Source organism: Lacerta agilis, chromosome 15 (genome assembly GCF_009819535.1).
Source record: "Lacerta agilis isolate rLacAgi1 chromosome 15, rLacAgi1.pri, whole genome shotgun sequence".
NCBI lineage: Eukaryota > Metazoa > Chordata > Lepidosauria > Squamata > Lacertidae > Lacerta > Lacerta agilis.
In genome coordinates, this window is record NC_046326.1 from 22,902,746 (window position 1) to 22,918,669 (window position 15,924).

Genomic DNA, 15,924 nt, shown 5'->3' on the forward strand with positions numbered 1-15,924 from the left:
ATTTTAGACCCACTTCTTTCCAGAAGCAGAAGAACAAGTTGGCCAGAGAGGGGAGGGGGAGGCGGACGATAACAATTCGGATGTTCAGATGCAAATCTGACCGCTCATTATCTGATCACATCTCCGCACCCCACCCATGCCTATCGCCTGCAGCTGGATTAGCCTCTCCACCCAGCCTCTTGACCATTTGCATAATCTAAACCCATCAGACAGACCCGCGCCACCTGTTGGGTCTACTACCAAAGCAGCAAGAAATAAACATCGAGAGGTCAACTATAAACAAGGACAACCACCTTTATTCATAACAAAAGCATGGACATTTGCAATTCAGGAAATTCCAATCGCCGGCTCCACCCTGCATACAGAGATATACAGGACTGTTATCTAGTCAAAGGATGGACAGGAAAAAGCACTCAACCACCATTGTCAAATCCAATCACACAGTAAAATGTGCTTACCTTATGTAAAATCCCTTTTTCCCGCTCTTTTCGTGTCATTGACTTGTATGGAAACAGAAATGTATATAAGTCTCCTTGTACCATAAGTCGGGGTTCTCTCTGTTTGTCTGGGGAACCTCTGTTGCAACAGATCTTGGAATAAATGGGAAGGCTACGCTTTGCTTTTTTCAGCTACGGTTCGTCTCTGTCATTTCAGCGTAAGTGGGAGGCTCCGCAAATTACGGGGTCTTCCCCAGGGTAAAAATTCCGGAACTCCCCCTTGGGAAACGGGCCCTATTTTCTCCTTATTATAGTTTAATTGGCTTATAACACACAGAAAAACAGATCTCTTGGAAATTAACCTTGTAGACCTTCAACTTTGAGAAAATCCACTGGAGTTTTCTAGTTTCCTCTTAAAGAGGACCTCTTTCTCTCTTAACTCCCCAAACTGTTTAAATGCAGCATGCTATACAAATATAAACCTAGGATCTGATGTTTAGTGTCTTTGGCTCTACTGGTTTAATTACCCCTCCTCCGACCATATGTCCTAGATACTGTATAGTCGCACCACCTATCTGGCATTTGTTCACTTTAATAGTCAACCCGGCCTCCTTAAGTCGCTGTAACACTAGTCTTAAATGTACTTTATGCTCCTCCCAGGTCGCACTGAACACTGCAATATCATCTAAGTAGGTGAGTGTGCACCCACTCAGTCTATTTAGAATCTCATCCACTAATCTTTGGAACGTAGCGGGTGCATTTTTTAACCCAAATGCCGTAACTTTGAACTCACAGAGTCCTAAGGGACTTCTAAATGCTGTTTTCTCTTGGTCCCTAGGATCCATTTTAAGCTGATAATATCCTTTGGTTAAATCTAAACACATGATGTAATGACATCGCCCAATGGTCTCTATCAGATCATCCAATCGTGGCGTGGGATTTGCATCTGCTTTGGTGACATGGTTCAGTTTTCTGAAATCCAAACAAAAGTGTACCGATCCATCGGGCTTGTCCAAAAGCACTATAGGGGCTGCTCGAGGGCTTTCTGAAGGTGTAATAATTCCCACCTTTAACATATCCCTCACCTCATTGCTAACCTTCTCCACATACCCTCCTGTTATATGGTAGGGGTTCACAGCAATGGGTTTGTATTCCCCTGAGTCTATCCGATGTTCCACACCCTTGTCCACTCCTGGAATATTACTGAATAAGGATTCATATTCCTGCAAGATCTGTTTTACTTCCTCTTGCTGCATAAGGGTTAAAGTCGGAGCCAATTTTATGTCCTTTAAACTACCCTGGGACTATCTCTTGTCACCCCAGCATGGTATGTCTGGTTCCTCTGGATCCTCTCATAGGGCATACAGTGCCCAATTTTCTGTTCTAAATTAAGGTTTGATCATATTTACACGCACCACTTTCCACCCTTCCTCTCCTTGCTGGATAATATAATTTACTTCACTCATTTTGGCTATTATTTTATATGGTCCTTCCCAAGCTAATTGTAGTTTGTTCCCTTTAATTGGTCTCAACAACAGTACTTCACTCTCAGGTGCAAATTACCTTATCCTGGCCTTCTTGTCATACCAGTTTTTTTGCTTGGTTTGGGCACTTTTTAAATTTTCTCCCGCTAACTCTAGGGATCTCTTTAAGGTATTCTGCATATTAAACAAATACTCCATTACGGACTCTGGATCTTGATCTTGATGTTCTTCCCAATTCATGCGAAGTAAGTCCAGGGGCCCTTTTACTTTATGTCCCAGCAATAATTCAAATGGGCTAAACCCGGTGCTTTCGTGGGGTACATCCCTATATGCATATAATGGTGGTTGTATCTTGTCATCCCAATCGTTGGGATTTTCTGATGTATAGGCTTTAATCATCCTCATTAGGGTTCCATTAAATCTTTCAACTAACCCATTAGTTTCAGGGTGGTAAGGTGTTGATGTTAAATGCTTAATACCACACACTTCCCATAGCCTTTTCATTAGTCTTGATGTAAAAGAACCCAAGTCAGTGACTATTTCATTAGCAAAGCCCAATCTACTCATATAGTTAATTAAAGCAGTTGCCACTGTTCCCATTTCAATGTTTTGCAATGGGATGGCTTCTGAATATCTAGTTGCGTAATCCACTATGGTGAGGATGTATTTGTGTCCTCACCTGCTGGCTCTAGGCAATGGTCCTATCAGGTCCAGCCCTAACTGTTGAAAAGGAGTTGATATGATAGGTAAGGGGCACAATTTGGCTTTTGTTTTGTCTTGCCCGGTGCCTCTTCTCTGATATATCTCACAGGCTTGACAGTATTGTTTTATTTGTCTCCCCATGCCTGCCCAGTAAATTTTTTGAGCAACTGTTTTGTACGTGTAAGCCCCATATGTGCTCCAAATACACTATTGTGAGCGTGCTGCAGGATTTTGTCCTGGTATTCATGTGGGATTACTGTCTTCTCACTTCTTCACCCCCCCCCGGATGGTGGGGCAAGGACTTCTCGATATAAAAGGCCCTTGTTCAAACAGAAACATTCTGAGCACTCAGGAGTTAACGGCCTCTCCGACTCGGCTGCCTCAAAGTACATTTGTAACTCATTATCTTCTTTTTGCTTTTTGGCAAAACTTGGGGTTTGACTTTTAAACAAAGGAAACAAAAAGGTATCTTTTCTTTCCTCACACAACTTATCCCCTTGCTGTTGTTCAGCATTATCTGCCTCTGCTACTGTATCCACCCCCTCAGGATTAGGTAACTGTAGGCTCCCTTTTGCTCTAGTAACTATGAAAGTACTCTGTACATGTTTTAAAATGTCCCAACCAATGAGCACATGTGTGGGAATTTCTTCTGAAAGGGCTACCTGCCACTTCCCTGCCCAGTTTTTGAACCTGACATCTATTTGTGCAACCTTGAGGATCTCCGCTTGTTTCGAGATTCATTTTAATCTTATTAATTTTCCCGGAATTATGGCTTCAGCCTTATCTCCAGGTGGACTATAGTGACTTGTGATCCTGTGTCCTTTAACCTGAGATATCTTTTTCTGTCTATCCAGATATACTCTCCAGCGTTCTTTAAGAGGAGATTATCTTGTTGATTCACATAACAGTGCAGGACTTTGGCATCTACTACCTCAGCAGGCTCGGGCCTAGCTGGCATGTCAGTTCCCTTGATAACCTGACTAGTCTGGCCCTGCTCCACAGGCTGGATATAATATGTCTGTTTTTGTGTGGTGCTACTAATAGACGGCTCCTTTCCTGTTTTACAATCAAAACTTTTATGACCTAATCTTCCACATTTCCAGCATGAAAGGTCTTTGGGTCCTGCATAACTTGTTTTATTGACTTTTCCCTCAGTAAACTCCGTATGGGTGTGTGCCTTCTCATTTTGGCTTTTTGATGAGGGGCTACTCCGCTTATCGGTTTCTGAGGTAATCTTTCCTTTGGCTTGCTGAAATTTATTCTTATTTGTTTCTCAGTATCTCCCACTAAATTTTGGCCCATCAAATCCATGGTCTCTGATTTCATTTATTTTATCGGCTAAACCAGCTGCTTCCTCTATTGTTTTGATGTTCCTTTCTTTTATCAGATACTTCAATTGGCCATTTAGTGTGTCGTAAAATTGCTCCAATGCTATCACTTCCCTAATCTTAGGTACTGTGTCTGCACTCTCTTGCTCTAACCATTTCGTGAGGTAAGTTTTTATTTTTGTGCCTAGCTGCGCATAGGTTTATTCTCTCACCTTTGTCATGCTTCTAAAATTTTTTCTCAACTGCTCTGAGGTAATCCCAAAGCGGGTGTATATTAACTGCTTGTACACCTCAAAATTTCAGGATTGTTCCTCGGTGATTTGTGCGTATATTTTGGCTAGAGGGCCACTTATTCTCGCTCTTAAGATCATCATTTTATCTTCCTCTCTCACTTGAAAATCGTGACAGGCTCTCTCGAAGGATATTAAAAACGATTCTGGACTATCCTTATCTCTAAACTCAGGAAAGCATTTTAATTCTATTTTCACTTGATTCTGCCCATCGGTGTTATTACTATTATTTCGATTTTCCAAAACCGTTAATTCCAACCATCTCATCTCTAACTGAAACCACTGCTGTTCCCTTTCCTGCTCAGCCCTCAATTTTTCTTTTCCCAATTCTTGCTCAAGTCTAAATTTTGCTATTTCTTGTTCAGTTCTATTTTTCTCAAGCTCTAATGTCAAGTTATATTCTTGTACTAATTTCCACTTTTCAAATTCCTCTGAAAACTGTGGAACTTCTACTTCAGGTGGGGTTTTAGTCATCTCTTCTATCCTCGTTTCCTCCCCCTGGGGATTCCCATTCTCTTCTCCAGAGCTTTCATATGAGGTTTCTCTCATGGGGTGCTTGGTCTTCTTGGGTGGCATTATGTGACACTAATTAATTAAATAAGAGACTTTTACTCTCACCACTGTTCATCCTGGCTGGGCTTTTCAAGACCCTGGTTCCCAGAGTATACCTTTAGGTTTTTGCCTCAAACCTTTCAAGCTTACTTCCACTGACCCTGAGCCTAACCCTCTGATTCCACCCCCCCCGGTTCTGATTGGGTAACCTGTTTAACTATTTCACCTCCAGCGCTCTCATATGTTAACGTCACAGTACATATTGAGACAAAAAGTAACATCTGGATGATCACAAGTTCCCCAACCCTGTCCAATCCAGCGCATCTACAGTACAATGTTATATCCCTGTTTACTCAGAAGTAAGTCCTGCAGCATTCAAGGCACCTTATTGTCAGGTAAGGTGGCTAAAAATTCACATTTGCACAAAGAAACAGAAAAAGGTATATGTGGGGACTCAGCTAGATTGGTAAAGAAAAAGCGATTTATATGTGTTGTATATGCAATATAACATTGTGCTACTAGGTGGTGCTGTGGAGTCCCGTTTTTACCTACCAGATTTCCCTGTTTAAACGTACGTGTTTAACTAAAACGCTTCTTTGATGTGTCTAGATCCAGCCTTGGTTCAAGCGAGAGGCAGTGATTCAGCTTACAGACTTTAGTGAGACATCAGGAACAGATTGAGGGAAACAGAGAACAGGATCTGATTTATATACACTTCAGCCAGCCCCTGGCAACACCCACCTCAAACCTGATTGGCTGTTTTGTGCCAAGGCAGCAAATCACAATGCAGGCTTCAGAATCCTGGTGTCCCTTGTTATGTGGACTCAAGCTCAGAGCAGGGGACACTCAGGAACATACATAACAGGTGCATTTCCAGAAACTGGAACAGATTCCGAATTCAGATCCAACAAGAGATCATAATTTTCTGCTTTGTTTCGGAGAAGCAACAGGTGTCCTTGTTCTGCTGCCATGAGGTGAATGATTCCTTAAGCCTACAGTGGAAAGAGACAATAATCACGTAAGCACCAATGCATCTGTGAACAAGGCATTGAAAGCAACTTGAGATTTTGGTTAAGTTTGGTCTCCGTATGTAAAACAAACCACACATTCTGAGAAAGGTCATTAAATATTTATTCATTTCATAAAATTTATACACTGCTTGATGGTAAACAACAACAACAACCCTCAATCTTCAACTAGCATTAAATGATGACATTGAGGTGATACGTGTAACCCTTTTAAATCTGGTTGTGATCATGTTAGGGGAAAAGAAACCCATTATTCATTGAATATGTTTTAAGCTTATATCTCAACTCAGCAGTTCGCCAGAGGCAACTCGCCATGCCTGGCTGTTGTTCCCTGACTGCCCTTGGACAAAGAAAAGACTGGCAGTCCCCAGGGAAGGAGTTGCTAGTTTTGAAATTCATATGCTATAGCTGGGTTCCAATAAGTAAACCAAGTTGATTATGGATTCTGAAGGTGCTTGTTAATCTCACTTGGCTAAAAATGTAATTCCACTTCTCCATATCTAATACACGCCATCTTTCCTGAATTACAGGGGGCTGGACTAGGGGGCCCTCTGAGTCCCTTCCAACTCTACAATTTTATGATTCTATATTAGCCATCAACTCACAAAAAGTAATAAACTGGAGGTTCTCTTTAATAATTATGAGCTCACCTTCAGCAGCTGGGATATCCAAGGTTGCTTTTTTGTGGGTCTTTCTGGATTTTACTCTCGGAGAGGGGACTTTGCGCTCTTGCCAACTCTCTAGCTTAGCTTCAGGTAGGAGAAATATATAATTCATCAAAATAATTGTTCAACGGTGCAACGAAAAAGTGAGATACAGGACCAGCAATTATCTAACTAAGGGAGTGGGACAATCATGCCTGGCAGGAGTGGTCAGTTTGGTCCGTGAGGCCATTTTTACCCAAACCACACCCATCTCGCCATCAAAACTGGTTTACTAGGGAGTAAGTATTCAAAAGCTTGAGGATTAAAGAAACTTGAAACATAAACATAAAATGTAAACATAAAAGTTACACTCACCTATTTTCCAATGAAATCAAAGGGGCAAAAAGTACTTTACCCCTTCTAGGTTGCATCTGAAGGTGGAAGATCCAGAAAGGGACATGTGCATGCAGAGTGTACAGAGTTGGACCTTTGCCTGTCCTTTTACAAACCTAGTTCCCAGTTCTGAAGAGGCAAGCCACATTTCTGAATAGTTACTGTCCTACATTGAAAATGGGCATGTCTCTTTGGCATGGGAGGTGCATTTTGGTCCAGAGGCACTGATCCATCTTTGACAGGGCCAACTAGGCTCAGGGACAGACAAAGCTTAGCTTCTTTGACTGGCAAGTGCACACAGTTGTCTGCCTATGGACCCTGATGGCAATTCTGGCTGACTACTGACATTTGAAGATGCTTTTCAAATTGCATAGATAAATGGAGGCAAGTTCAACTACCTACCTAGGAACTTAGCATTAATGACGGACTCATCTTTCAACAGAGGTGTAAATACTCTCATGGAAGGCCTTTCACCTCCTGGAAAGGGCAAAGGAAAGGAACAATTATAGTGTGTGGTTAGGGGTAGGGATGGGATGTCCTGTTTAGCACTCAGAATAAAGTGCAAGAGTTGAGCTAGCTGGCAAAGACTTCTGCATGAGACATGGTGGAACAGCTGCCAATCACAGCTGTGGCTAGCATCGTAGTTCTAACTAAGCACGTTCTATTAGAAGCAAAACTCATTTTCAGTGGGTTCTCACACAAAAGTAGGGCTGGTTGAAAGAAAATAATTTCCAGAAATTCCGACATGAACTGTGTATATCGGAACACTTTGCAGTACTGTTCTTGGCTCAAAAAATAATAATCAAATTAAATCAAATCTAAAGGAACTTTAAAATGTATATTTTGGGACAAAACATTTTAGAAACATGGACAATGAGATCCCATGCATGCTTGTTTTCTAATAAAATACATAGTTATATATATATTTAAATATGGTTTTTCATGCAGATTTTTCTTTATAAAATCACAGGTACACAGGAAATGGGGTGGAGTGGAATGAAAACATGCAAAGTTGACATGGAGGAGAAATAGACAGATCCGCCTATCCTTGCCTCTGAGTGACAGGCATAGGCTTGGCTGCAAAGAACACTAGAAGTAGCTCTTCTCTGCTATCTGTGGACCCAAATGCAGAATTGTAACCAATAGGCTATCAAGGAACTGCTCAAATTCTTGCAAAGTGTTTCAGGGCCCACAGTGAAAGTACAGACCTTACAGGCAAAACTGTGCATTTGTGCGCATATCCGTACATGCACAGTACCGATTCCAGCGTGCATAAATGATCATGAGAACTGGATTCAGACTTCCTTGGTTTTAGGTGCACATTGTGCAGTTGTACATGTGCAACCTGACATACCTGTCCACATGGGAGTCTAGAGATTTGGTGCAAGGGACCTACTTGTAACACCCAGGAGCACGTAGGCCTCACGTTCCCCCAGAAGCTCAGTTGCAGAGCGCTGCTTGTTCTGGAGTAAATTCTTCACCTGGCCGCTCTCGTCTGCTAACTCTATATCGTCTGAAAAACATGATTCAAGAGATGGCAAGTGTTATTCTTTCACATGCTATCCCTGGTTTTTTCTAACATAAATTTTGAGCTTTCTGCATGTGTTCGATTTGTGTCCGGCCTTCTCTGAGGAATGTGCTTCTACATACCTTGGAGTCTTTAACAGAAAGGCAAATATGCTCACAAGGAGGCTGGATGTCTGTGTCAGAGCACTGAATGCTGTCTCAATTAGTCTCCACACTCCAGGATTTGACAAAATCTCTGCTGGATCAAGGTGCTTACTGAACCCACTGAAACATCTAGTGCATGGATACACACTTGCCCCCGACCCCCACACATACGAAGTGCACAATTTTTTTTAGCTACTGTACCTTCGTCCTCACAGCCACAGCGGCGTTTGATACCATCTAGAAGACGCTGGACTTCACAGTGAATGTTAAAAATGTCTGCCCTGTTTTCTACAAAGTAAAAACAAAATGCAAAAAATGATTTCCTTTTTTGAAAAAAAAATTAATTTTAACCATTTATATGCCACCTTTCAGTAAAACATCTCCCAAAGTAGCTAACGATAATTAATTAAAACCACATGCAAGGATAAAACCAAGGGAAACAGCTGTTATTCACATGCTTGTAAGGTCACTTACCACCATGAAGCACAGTTACAAACATTTCTGCTGAAAACCTGAAGGGGAAAAGAAGGGAAAGGGGGAAATGTGCCATGAGGTCAATATATAAAAGATTGCTTTTGTTTATGCTGATGAAGTAAAGCATCTGACTCCTCAGCAAATGCCCAGGAATTGAGAGCATGGAAGAGGGGAAAACATGCTGTTCTTCACATTGAATTCCCTGGAATTCTCCCTTCCTTCCTCTGGGGGCCACATACCAGCAATAGAAATGGCTAACCTACATGCATTCATGCTCAACACGCATCCCTTAGCAATTAGGCCTGAAAAACATTCCACATGGTTACACTGGTGGAGGAAGAAGGGGGCGGTGGGAGTGCACCGCCCCCGGCAGCGCCATCTCAGTGGGGTTCCATCGCGGCTGCACCCCCACTTGCGCTGGGCGTCCCACCCCCCAGGCAGCGCACCATGCCCCCAGGATGCACACCACGCCCCTTTGGGCAGTGCACCACACCCCAGGATGCGTGCCAGCCCCGCCCCCGCCTGCTCTCCGCCCCCGGTGCCAGAGCATGAAGCTCCGCCACTGCATGGTTATTTTTCTTTTTGAAACAAATATACAGGTGAAACTCGAAAAATTAGAATATCGTGGAAAGGTTCATTTCTTTCAGTAATCCAACTAAAAAGGTGAAACTAATATATGAGATATGCCTCCTGAGAAATCTCTATATGGGACAAGAAGCTACAGTTAGAACTGGATATGGAACAACTGATTGGTTCAAAATTGGGAAAGGAGTACGACAAGGCTGTATATTGTCTCCCTGCTTATTTAACTTATATGCAGAATACATCATGCGAAAGGCTGGACTGGATGAATCCCCAACCGGAATTAAGATTGCCGGAAAAAATATCAACAACCTCAGATATGCTGATGATACTACCTTGATGGCAGAAAGTGAGGAAGAATTGAAGAACCTTTTAATGAGGGTGAAAGAAGAGAGCGCAAAATATGGTCTGAAGCTCAACATCAAAAAAACTAAGATCATGGCCACTGGTCCCATCACCTCCTGGCAAATAGAAGGGGAAGAAATGGAGGCAGTGAGAGATTTCACTTTCTTGGGTTCCATGATCACTGCAGATGGTGACAGCAGTCACGAAATCAGAAGACGCCTGCTTCTAGGGAGAAAAGCAATGACAAACCTAGACAGCATCTTAAAAAGCAAAGACATCACCTTGCCGACAAAAGTCCGTATAGTTAAAGCTATGGTTTTCCCAGTAGTAATGTACGGAAGTGAGAGCTGGACCATAAAGAAGGCTGATCGCCGTAGAATTGATGCTTTTGAATTATGGTGCTGGAGGAGACTCTTGAGAGTCCCATGGACTGCAAGAAGATCAAACCTATCCATTCTCAAAGAAATCAGCCCTGAGTACTCACTAGAAGGACAGATCCTGAAGTTGAGGCTCCAGTACTTTGGCCACCTCATGAGAAGAGAAGAATCCCTAGAAAAGACCCTGATGTTGGGAAAGATGGAGGGCACAAGGAGAAGGGGACGACAGAGGATGAGATGGTTGGACAGTGTTCTCGAAGCTACTAACATGAGTTTGGCCAAACTGCGAGAGGCAGTGAAGGATAGGCGTGCCTGGCGTGCTCTGGTCCATGGGGTCACGAAGAGTCGGACACGACTGAACGACTGAACAACAACAACAACAACAACAATATATGAGATAGACTCATGACATGCAAAGCGAGATATGTCAAGCCTTTATTTGTTATAATTGTGATGATTGTGGCGTACAGCTGATGAGAACCCCAAATTAACAATCTCAACTTTGGGGTTTTCATCAGCTGTACGCCATAATCATCACAATTATAACAAACAAAGGCTTGACATATCTCGCTTTGCATGTCATGAGTTGATCTCATATATTAAAATCCAGTAGCTAATGAAAACAATTGCTTACATAAATGGACTTTTCCACAATATTCTAATTTTTTTGAGTTTCACCTGTATATCCTAGTTTTCCTTTGACACAAGAACTCAGAACTGGTTGCAACCATTTTCAATTCCATTTAAAAACTATGCAGCACTAGAATGTGGCAGGACAACCCACAAATGCCTGCAGACCCAAGCCATCACTGACCTTTCCAGATGATGCGGCAATGGCAGGCTGCTTTCAGTAGCCCTAATCCAAAATGGGATGGACTGACGTAGCTTGGGGAGCCAGGAAAACGTTGGATGTTCAGGTGCAAATTGCCACCTTTGTTCCTAAATCCCATACCAGTCTTGCAAGTGAAAGTGATATTGCAGCTACTGTATTTTCCAAGCAGCCTGATACAGCATGCATGTGTCTTTATTGCCAAGTGCTGTTGGGTTTGTTTCTGTCTCCATGGGTGACATGTTGCCCTAACAATGGGCCTGGTAAACAGCAGCAGAGCCAATGAAACCTTCTCTCTTTTCTACCAGTCATGTAAATATTACCTCATCCTCCACGAGCAAAGAACCTGCCTTAATGTACTTCTATATGGATGAGAATCTCAGGAAATCTAGGACAAAGGAAGTGCTGGGTTATCTGAATAGAACTGAAATGAACAGCATTAGCATACTCTCCAACATTTCTCCAATGAAAATTGGGATGTCCTATTTAACAACAACAACAACAACAACAACAACAACAACAACAACAACAACAATTTATACCCCACCCATCTGACTGGTTTGCTCCAGCCACTCTGGGCAGTTTCCAACATATATAAAAACATAATAAAACATTAAACACTATATACCTTCCCTATATGGGATGCGGGTGGTGCTGTGGTCTAAACCACAGGGCCTAGGGCTTGCCAATCAGAAGGTCGGTGGTTCGAATATCTGCAATGGGGTGAGCTCCCGCTGTTCAGTCCCAGCTCCTGCCAACCTAGCAGTTCGAAAGCACGTCAAAGTGCAAGTAGATAAACAGGTACCACTCCGGCAGGAAGGTAAACAGCGTTTTCGTGCGCTGCTCTGGTTCACCAGAAGTGGCTTACTCATGCTGGCCACATGACCTGGAAGCTGTATGCTGGCTCCCTCGGCCAGTAAAGCGAGATGAGCGCCGCAACCCCAGAGTCGTCCGCAACTGGACCTAATGGTCAGGGGTCCCTTTACCTTTACCTTCCCTATATAGGGCTGCCTTCAAATGTCTTCTAATGGTTAATTATCTCCTTAGCTCGGAGGTTGCATAACTCCATACTGTCCAGCATTTCTCCAATGAAAATAAGGACGTCTTGCCATACCCTCTAACATCTTGCTGATGCAAATAGGGATGTTCTAAGGAAAAGTGAGACATTCTGGGATCAAATCAGAGACTGGGAGGGTTTGTGTAAATCTGAGACTGTCTCTGGAAAAGAGAGACACTTGGAGGGTCTAAATTAAAGCACAGGGAACCCACCCAAGGGGACTCACCCAATTAAAGTACAGGGCAGGGATACCCCATTATGCTACTTCAGGCACCATGTTTCACAAACATAAAGTGTGTTAGTCCCTCTTAGTTGTAGCAGGAGGCACTGAGGCTACATCCAGACAGCAATTTATTCTGTTTTCATTTATTTCCTTACCTGATAATTTCGAAATTTCATGTGATCTCTTATACAACATCAAAGCAACTTCTGGAAAAATCTAGCAGAAGTTTAGCACTCATTTCCACAGCATTTGCTCCCAGAGGGAAAACAACAACAACAAACAAACACTGTCTGCAACCCCGTTAACCCAGAAAATCACAGGAGTTTTTTTGTGTTACAATTTCACTTGACCAAATTCTGGGAGGTATTCCAGCATACAGTTCTTTTCCCGGCATTGAAAATTTAGTGTGACAAGGCAGCATAGCGATAAAAAAGCCACAATTTCACAACACAATGAGTAATGCAGTGTAAAAGGAATGAACATTGGAATCTGGGATAGAATCTGAGGCGCTAACATTATAATCAGGCAAAGTAACACAATAATTCCCACACCTGAATGCACTCCAAGTAGTGTCTCCTTTGTCAGGGGGTTGGGCTGTTACAGATGCTCATGATGACTATTTGTGATATTTGTTACAGGATCAAACTGAATTTATTTTCCCACTGGGAACACGAAGCATGAGGCACAACCACAATCCCGATTCCTCTCACATTCTGAGTATTTACATGATGATTTTCAGGTAAGCTACCAAACAAACATTTCTCAAATGTGGCATTATTCTATTTGCATTTTTATCTCTCATGGTAATTAACATTTTTGCTCAACTTTACAACGTAATGCACGTATTTTTCAAGTGCATCCATCAGAGCAGCAGTTATGGATTCTGCAACCTTTCAGGTGTCCACCTAATTCTTTGGGTGTGTATCAGATTAATTCAGAACTGTCATTTTGTGATACTGTAAACAAAACTGCCATTTCTCAAACTTCCTCTCTGTGGGTACACATTCCATACATTCCTTCTCTTTCATGCAAAGTCATCCTGAGCCAGAACTAACCACCTTTCCTTCTGTTCATTTTTGACACCTGCAATGATGAAGCCTTGCTTTTGGCTTCCCTTCTCATTTGAAAAAGTTATTGCCTATATTCTTTTGAAACTGGCAAGGACAAAGAAAATCGTGTGCACATTGGATTATAACTCTGTAACTGCACAATACTCACATGATATTGCTCACAACACATCAATGATGCACATCCATTGGGCACTTAAAAATTCCTTCCTAGATACTAACTGGAAAGGAAGGAGCAGTAGCAGGCAAACTGGTGAACTTCTGAAAGTTATAATGAAAGTTGAGAAATCCCCTCACTGCCATTGAAAGCCCCTTCTCTCTGATCCCATATTTTAAAAAAAGAAATGATAAGAAGACCCCAGATTGTAATCTACATGCCCTAAAACCATTTGGTACCCAAAACAGTTGCCTCCAATTTGCTACTTGGATTCACTCCTACTGCAATACTTTAGGTCCCAAAAGAGTTAGGTATTTAAGTAAAGGGTTGATCACTCCAGCAAGAAATAAACACAGCCAACCAAATGCTCCTTGCTGGTGCAGAATTTTGTCCAGTCTCCTCTCAGCTGCTGAGATGGCCACCATGATGGATTTTCAGACAATGAGCCAGTTCCGATTCAACGTCTTTGATTCTCTGCACAATGAGACTTCTCTTGATTTCCAGCAACACACTTTGGTCTCTCTTGGCAGCCCAAGATTCCAGATGTTCCGAGAAGTGCTGTGCTTTCTCCTCAGGAAGACAACTTGTAGACTGTATAATGGGTGGGGAGGAAGGAGAGGAAGTGGGAAACAGGCAGAAGAAAGCCACTGAGTTGTCCTGAAGCAATTACTAGAATAGTGGTTGAGACAAGATGCTGTAAACCAGGAGATCTGGGTTCTCATTTCTCTGGTGCTACTCAAGAAAAGCAAACCAGACTGTGAGGCCTCCTTCCTCCAGTTCTGATGCCTTGCAAAGCACTTGCTTCAAGTTTGTGGCTGAAGAGTGTTCAATGAAGGCAAGCCAACCTTCAACCAACTAGATGCCCTCCAGATGTTTTGGATATGCTGGCAGGAGGCTGATGGCCATGGTAGTCCAAAACATCTGCAGGGGAACATCTGGTGGGGAAGGTTGATGTAAACAGATTATCTAGTAGATGTTGGGCCGGGAACTTCATCATAGAATGAGTGAGATCTGTCTGCCCAGCCTCACTCTCTTGGGCACTAACTTACAATTTCCTGGTTTTTGTCCACCACATGTCCCAGAGTGTTTCAATAAATGTTCCTTTGCGTTGCCATTTTTAGCACTGTAGACACAGGGATCCATGCAGCAAGCATTCTTGCCACATGATGTGTGTGAAGTGAGTCTGAGAGAGGGATGAGAAATTACTATTCCCTAGTTCATTCCTATTCTTAAACCCAGTGCCGAGCCTTATGGGGCTGTTGTGTAGATGTTGGGTTGTTGAGCACTTTGCATACAAGGAGCACTGTCAAGGCATATTCACCTGCATTTAAAATAATAGTCATTTGCATCACTGTCCCCTGCAATGAAATTGTGGTATGCACATACTGCAAATGAGGGTGACTCCTCTTGTGCTCTGAGTTCGCGGTCCAGATGTTCCTCTTCTTCTTGGATTGTTAAGGCCTGCACTGTCAGCTGGAAGAAGTCCTCATTCAAGCCATCCAGTATCTCCTCCAGCAATTCAATCTTCACCTGCAAAATGGAAACCATTAAGAAGAAGGAGGCCAAATGCAAGCGAGGACACAGCTGCTCTTGGAACAGTTGTGTAGAAGAGAGAATTTCATCACTTGCAGAAGGTCATTTCTTACTGCTAAAAAGGCAAGAATAGCCCTTCTAAACAGGACACAAGAGCCCTGCCCTCTAATGCACGTGGGCATGTCACACAGATGCCCAAATTGCATATCATTGGTAGATCCGTGGATGGGACTGACCTATGCTTCCCTCACCGCATCATGCCTCTTTGATAACATGTTGTTTGTTAAAGCATAATGCTGTGTCATTGTAATAGCCTTCTCCTGTCCTCAATGAGTGACAATCTATGAAACAGACCAAGAGTGGAGGAACAAGAAGGGTATAGTATGATATTATACGGCAGGGTGGGGAACTGGATCTGACCAGCAGGCTGGATCCTGACCTCCCCCAACACCATGGGCTGTTTCCATTCAATGGTCACATCTGCCCATGAGTCAACAACCTATTTCACCATTATGTCAGGTGAAGTGTTTTCCTTTGCCTGAATGATCTGAAATCAAACCATGCAGGCAAAAAGAGGTTCCATGGGGCCTCTGGTTGGCTGATAGGTGACTCCTGCAAAACCCACGTCTGCAGGGAGCCTTTGCCTGTGCTCTACCTGATGAGATCAGTGTAGTGTGGGTGGGCATGGCTTGGGGAAAACAGCAAACCAGAACCACTGCTAGGCTTTATTAGGCCTGTAGACAGGAGGTTC

At 42.9% G+C, this 15,924-nt stretch overlaps 2 protein-coding genes across 5 annotated transcripts in view; both read right to left on the reverse strand.

Annotated features, from left to right (window-relative positions):
• Window positions 1–5,433: 5,433 nt before the first annotated feature.
• On the reverse strand, window positions 5,434–11,550 carry LOC117060267 (uncharacterized protein CXorf65 homolog). 4 transcript variants are annotated; one of them, XM_033172482.1, is made up of 7 exons: window positions 11,122–11,550; window positions 9,004–9,041; window positions 8,731–8,817; window positions 8,255–8,371; window positions 7,261–7,335; window positions 6,472–6,570; window positions 5,434–5,785 (listed from the first exon to the last, which is right to left on the reverse strand). In XM_033172482.1, exons 2-7 carry the CDS (start codon window positions 9,026–9,028, stop codon window positions 5,709–5,711), a joined length of 480 nt encoding a protein of 159 aa, XP_033028373.1. In that variant the 5' UTR covers window positions 9,029–9,041; window positions 11,122–11,550; the 3' UTR covers window positions 5,434–5,708. The 4 variants fall into 4 exon arrangements, with proteins under 4 accessions (XP_033028373.1, XP_033028372.1, XP_033028371.1 ...); XM_033172481.1 differs by lacking the exon at window positions 11,122–11,550 and having other exon boundaries at window positions 8,285–8,371; window positions 9,004–9,095; XM_033172480.1 differs by lacking the exon at window positions 11,122–11,550 and having other exon boundaries at window positions 9,004–9,095.
• A 1,716-nt stretch (window positions 11,551–13,266) lies between these two features.
• The window catches only part of LOC117060330, a 43,120-nt gene continuing 40,462 nt past the window's right edge, over window positions 13,267–15,924 (reverse strand). The window contains exons 36-37 of the mRNA XM_033172545.1: window positions 15,027–15,170; window positions 13,267–14,231 (exon numbers count right to left, since the gene is read on the reverse strand). Of these exons, the coding sequence (XP_033028436.1) occupies window positions 14,043–14,231; window positions 15,027–15,170 (333 nt within the window). The 3' untranslated portion in view covers window positions 13,267–14,042. The remainder of the gene's footprint in view (window positions 14,232–15,026; window positions 15,171–15,924) is intronic.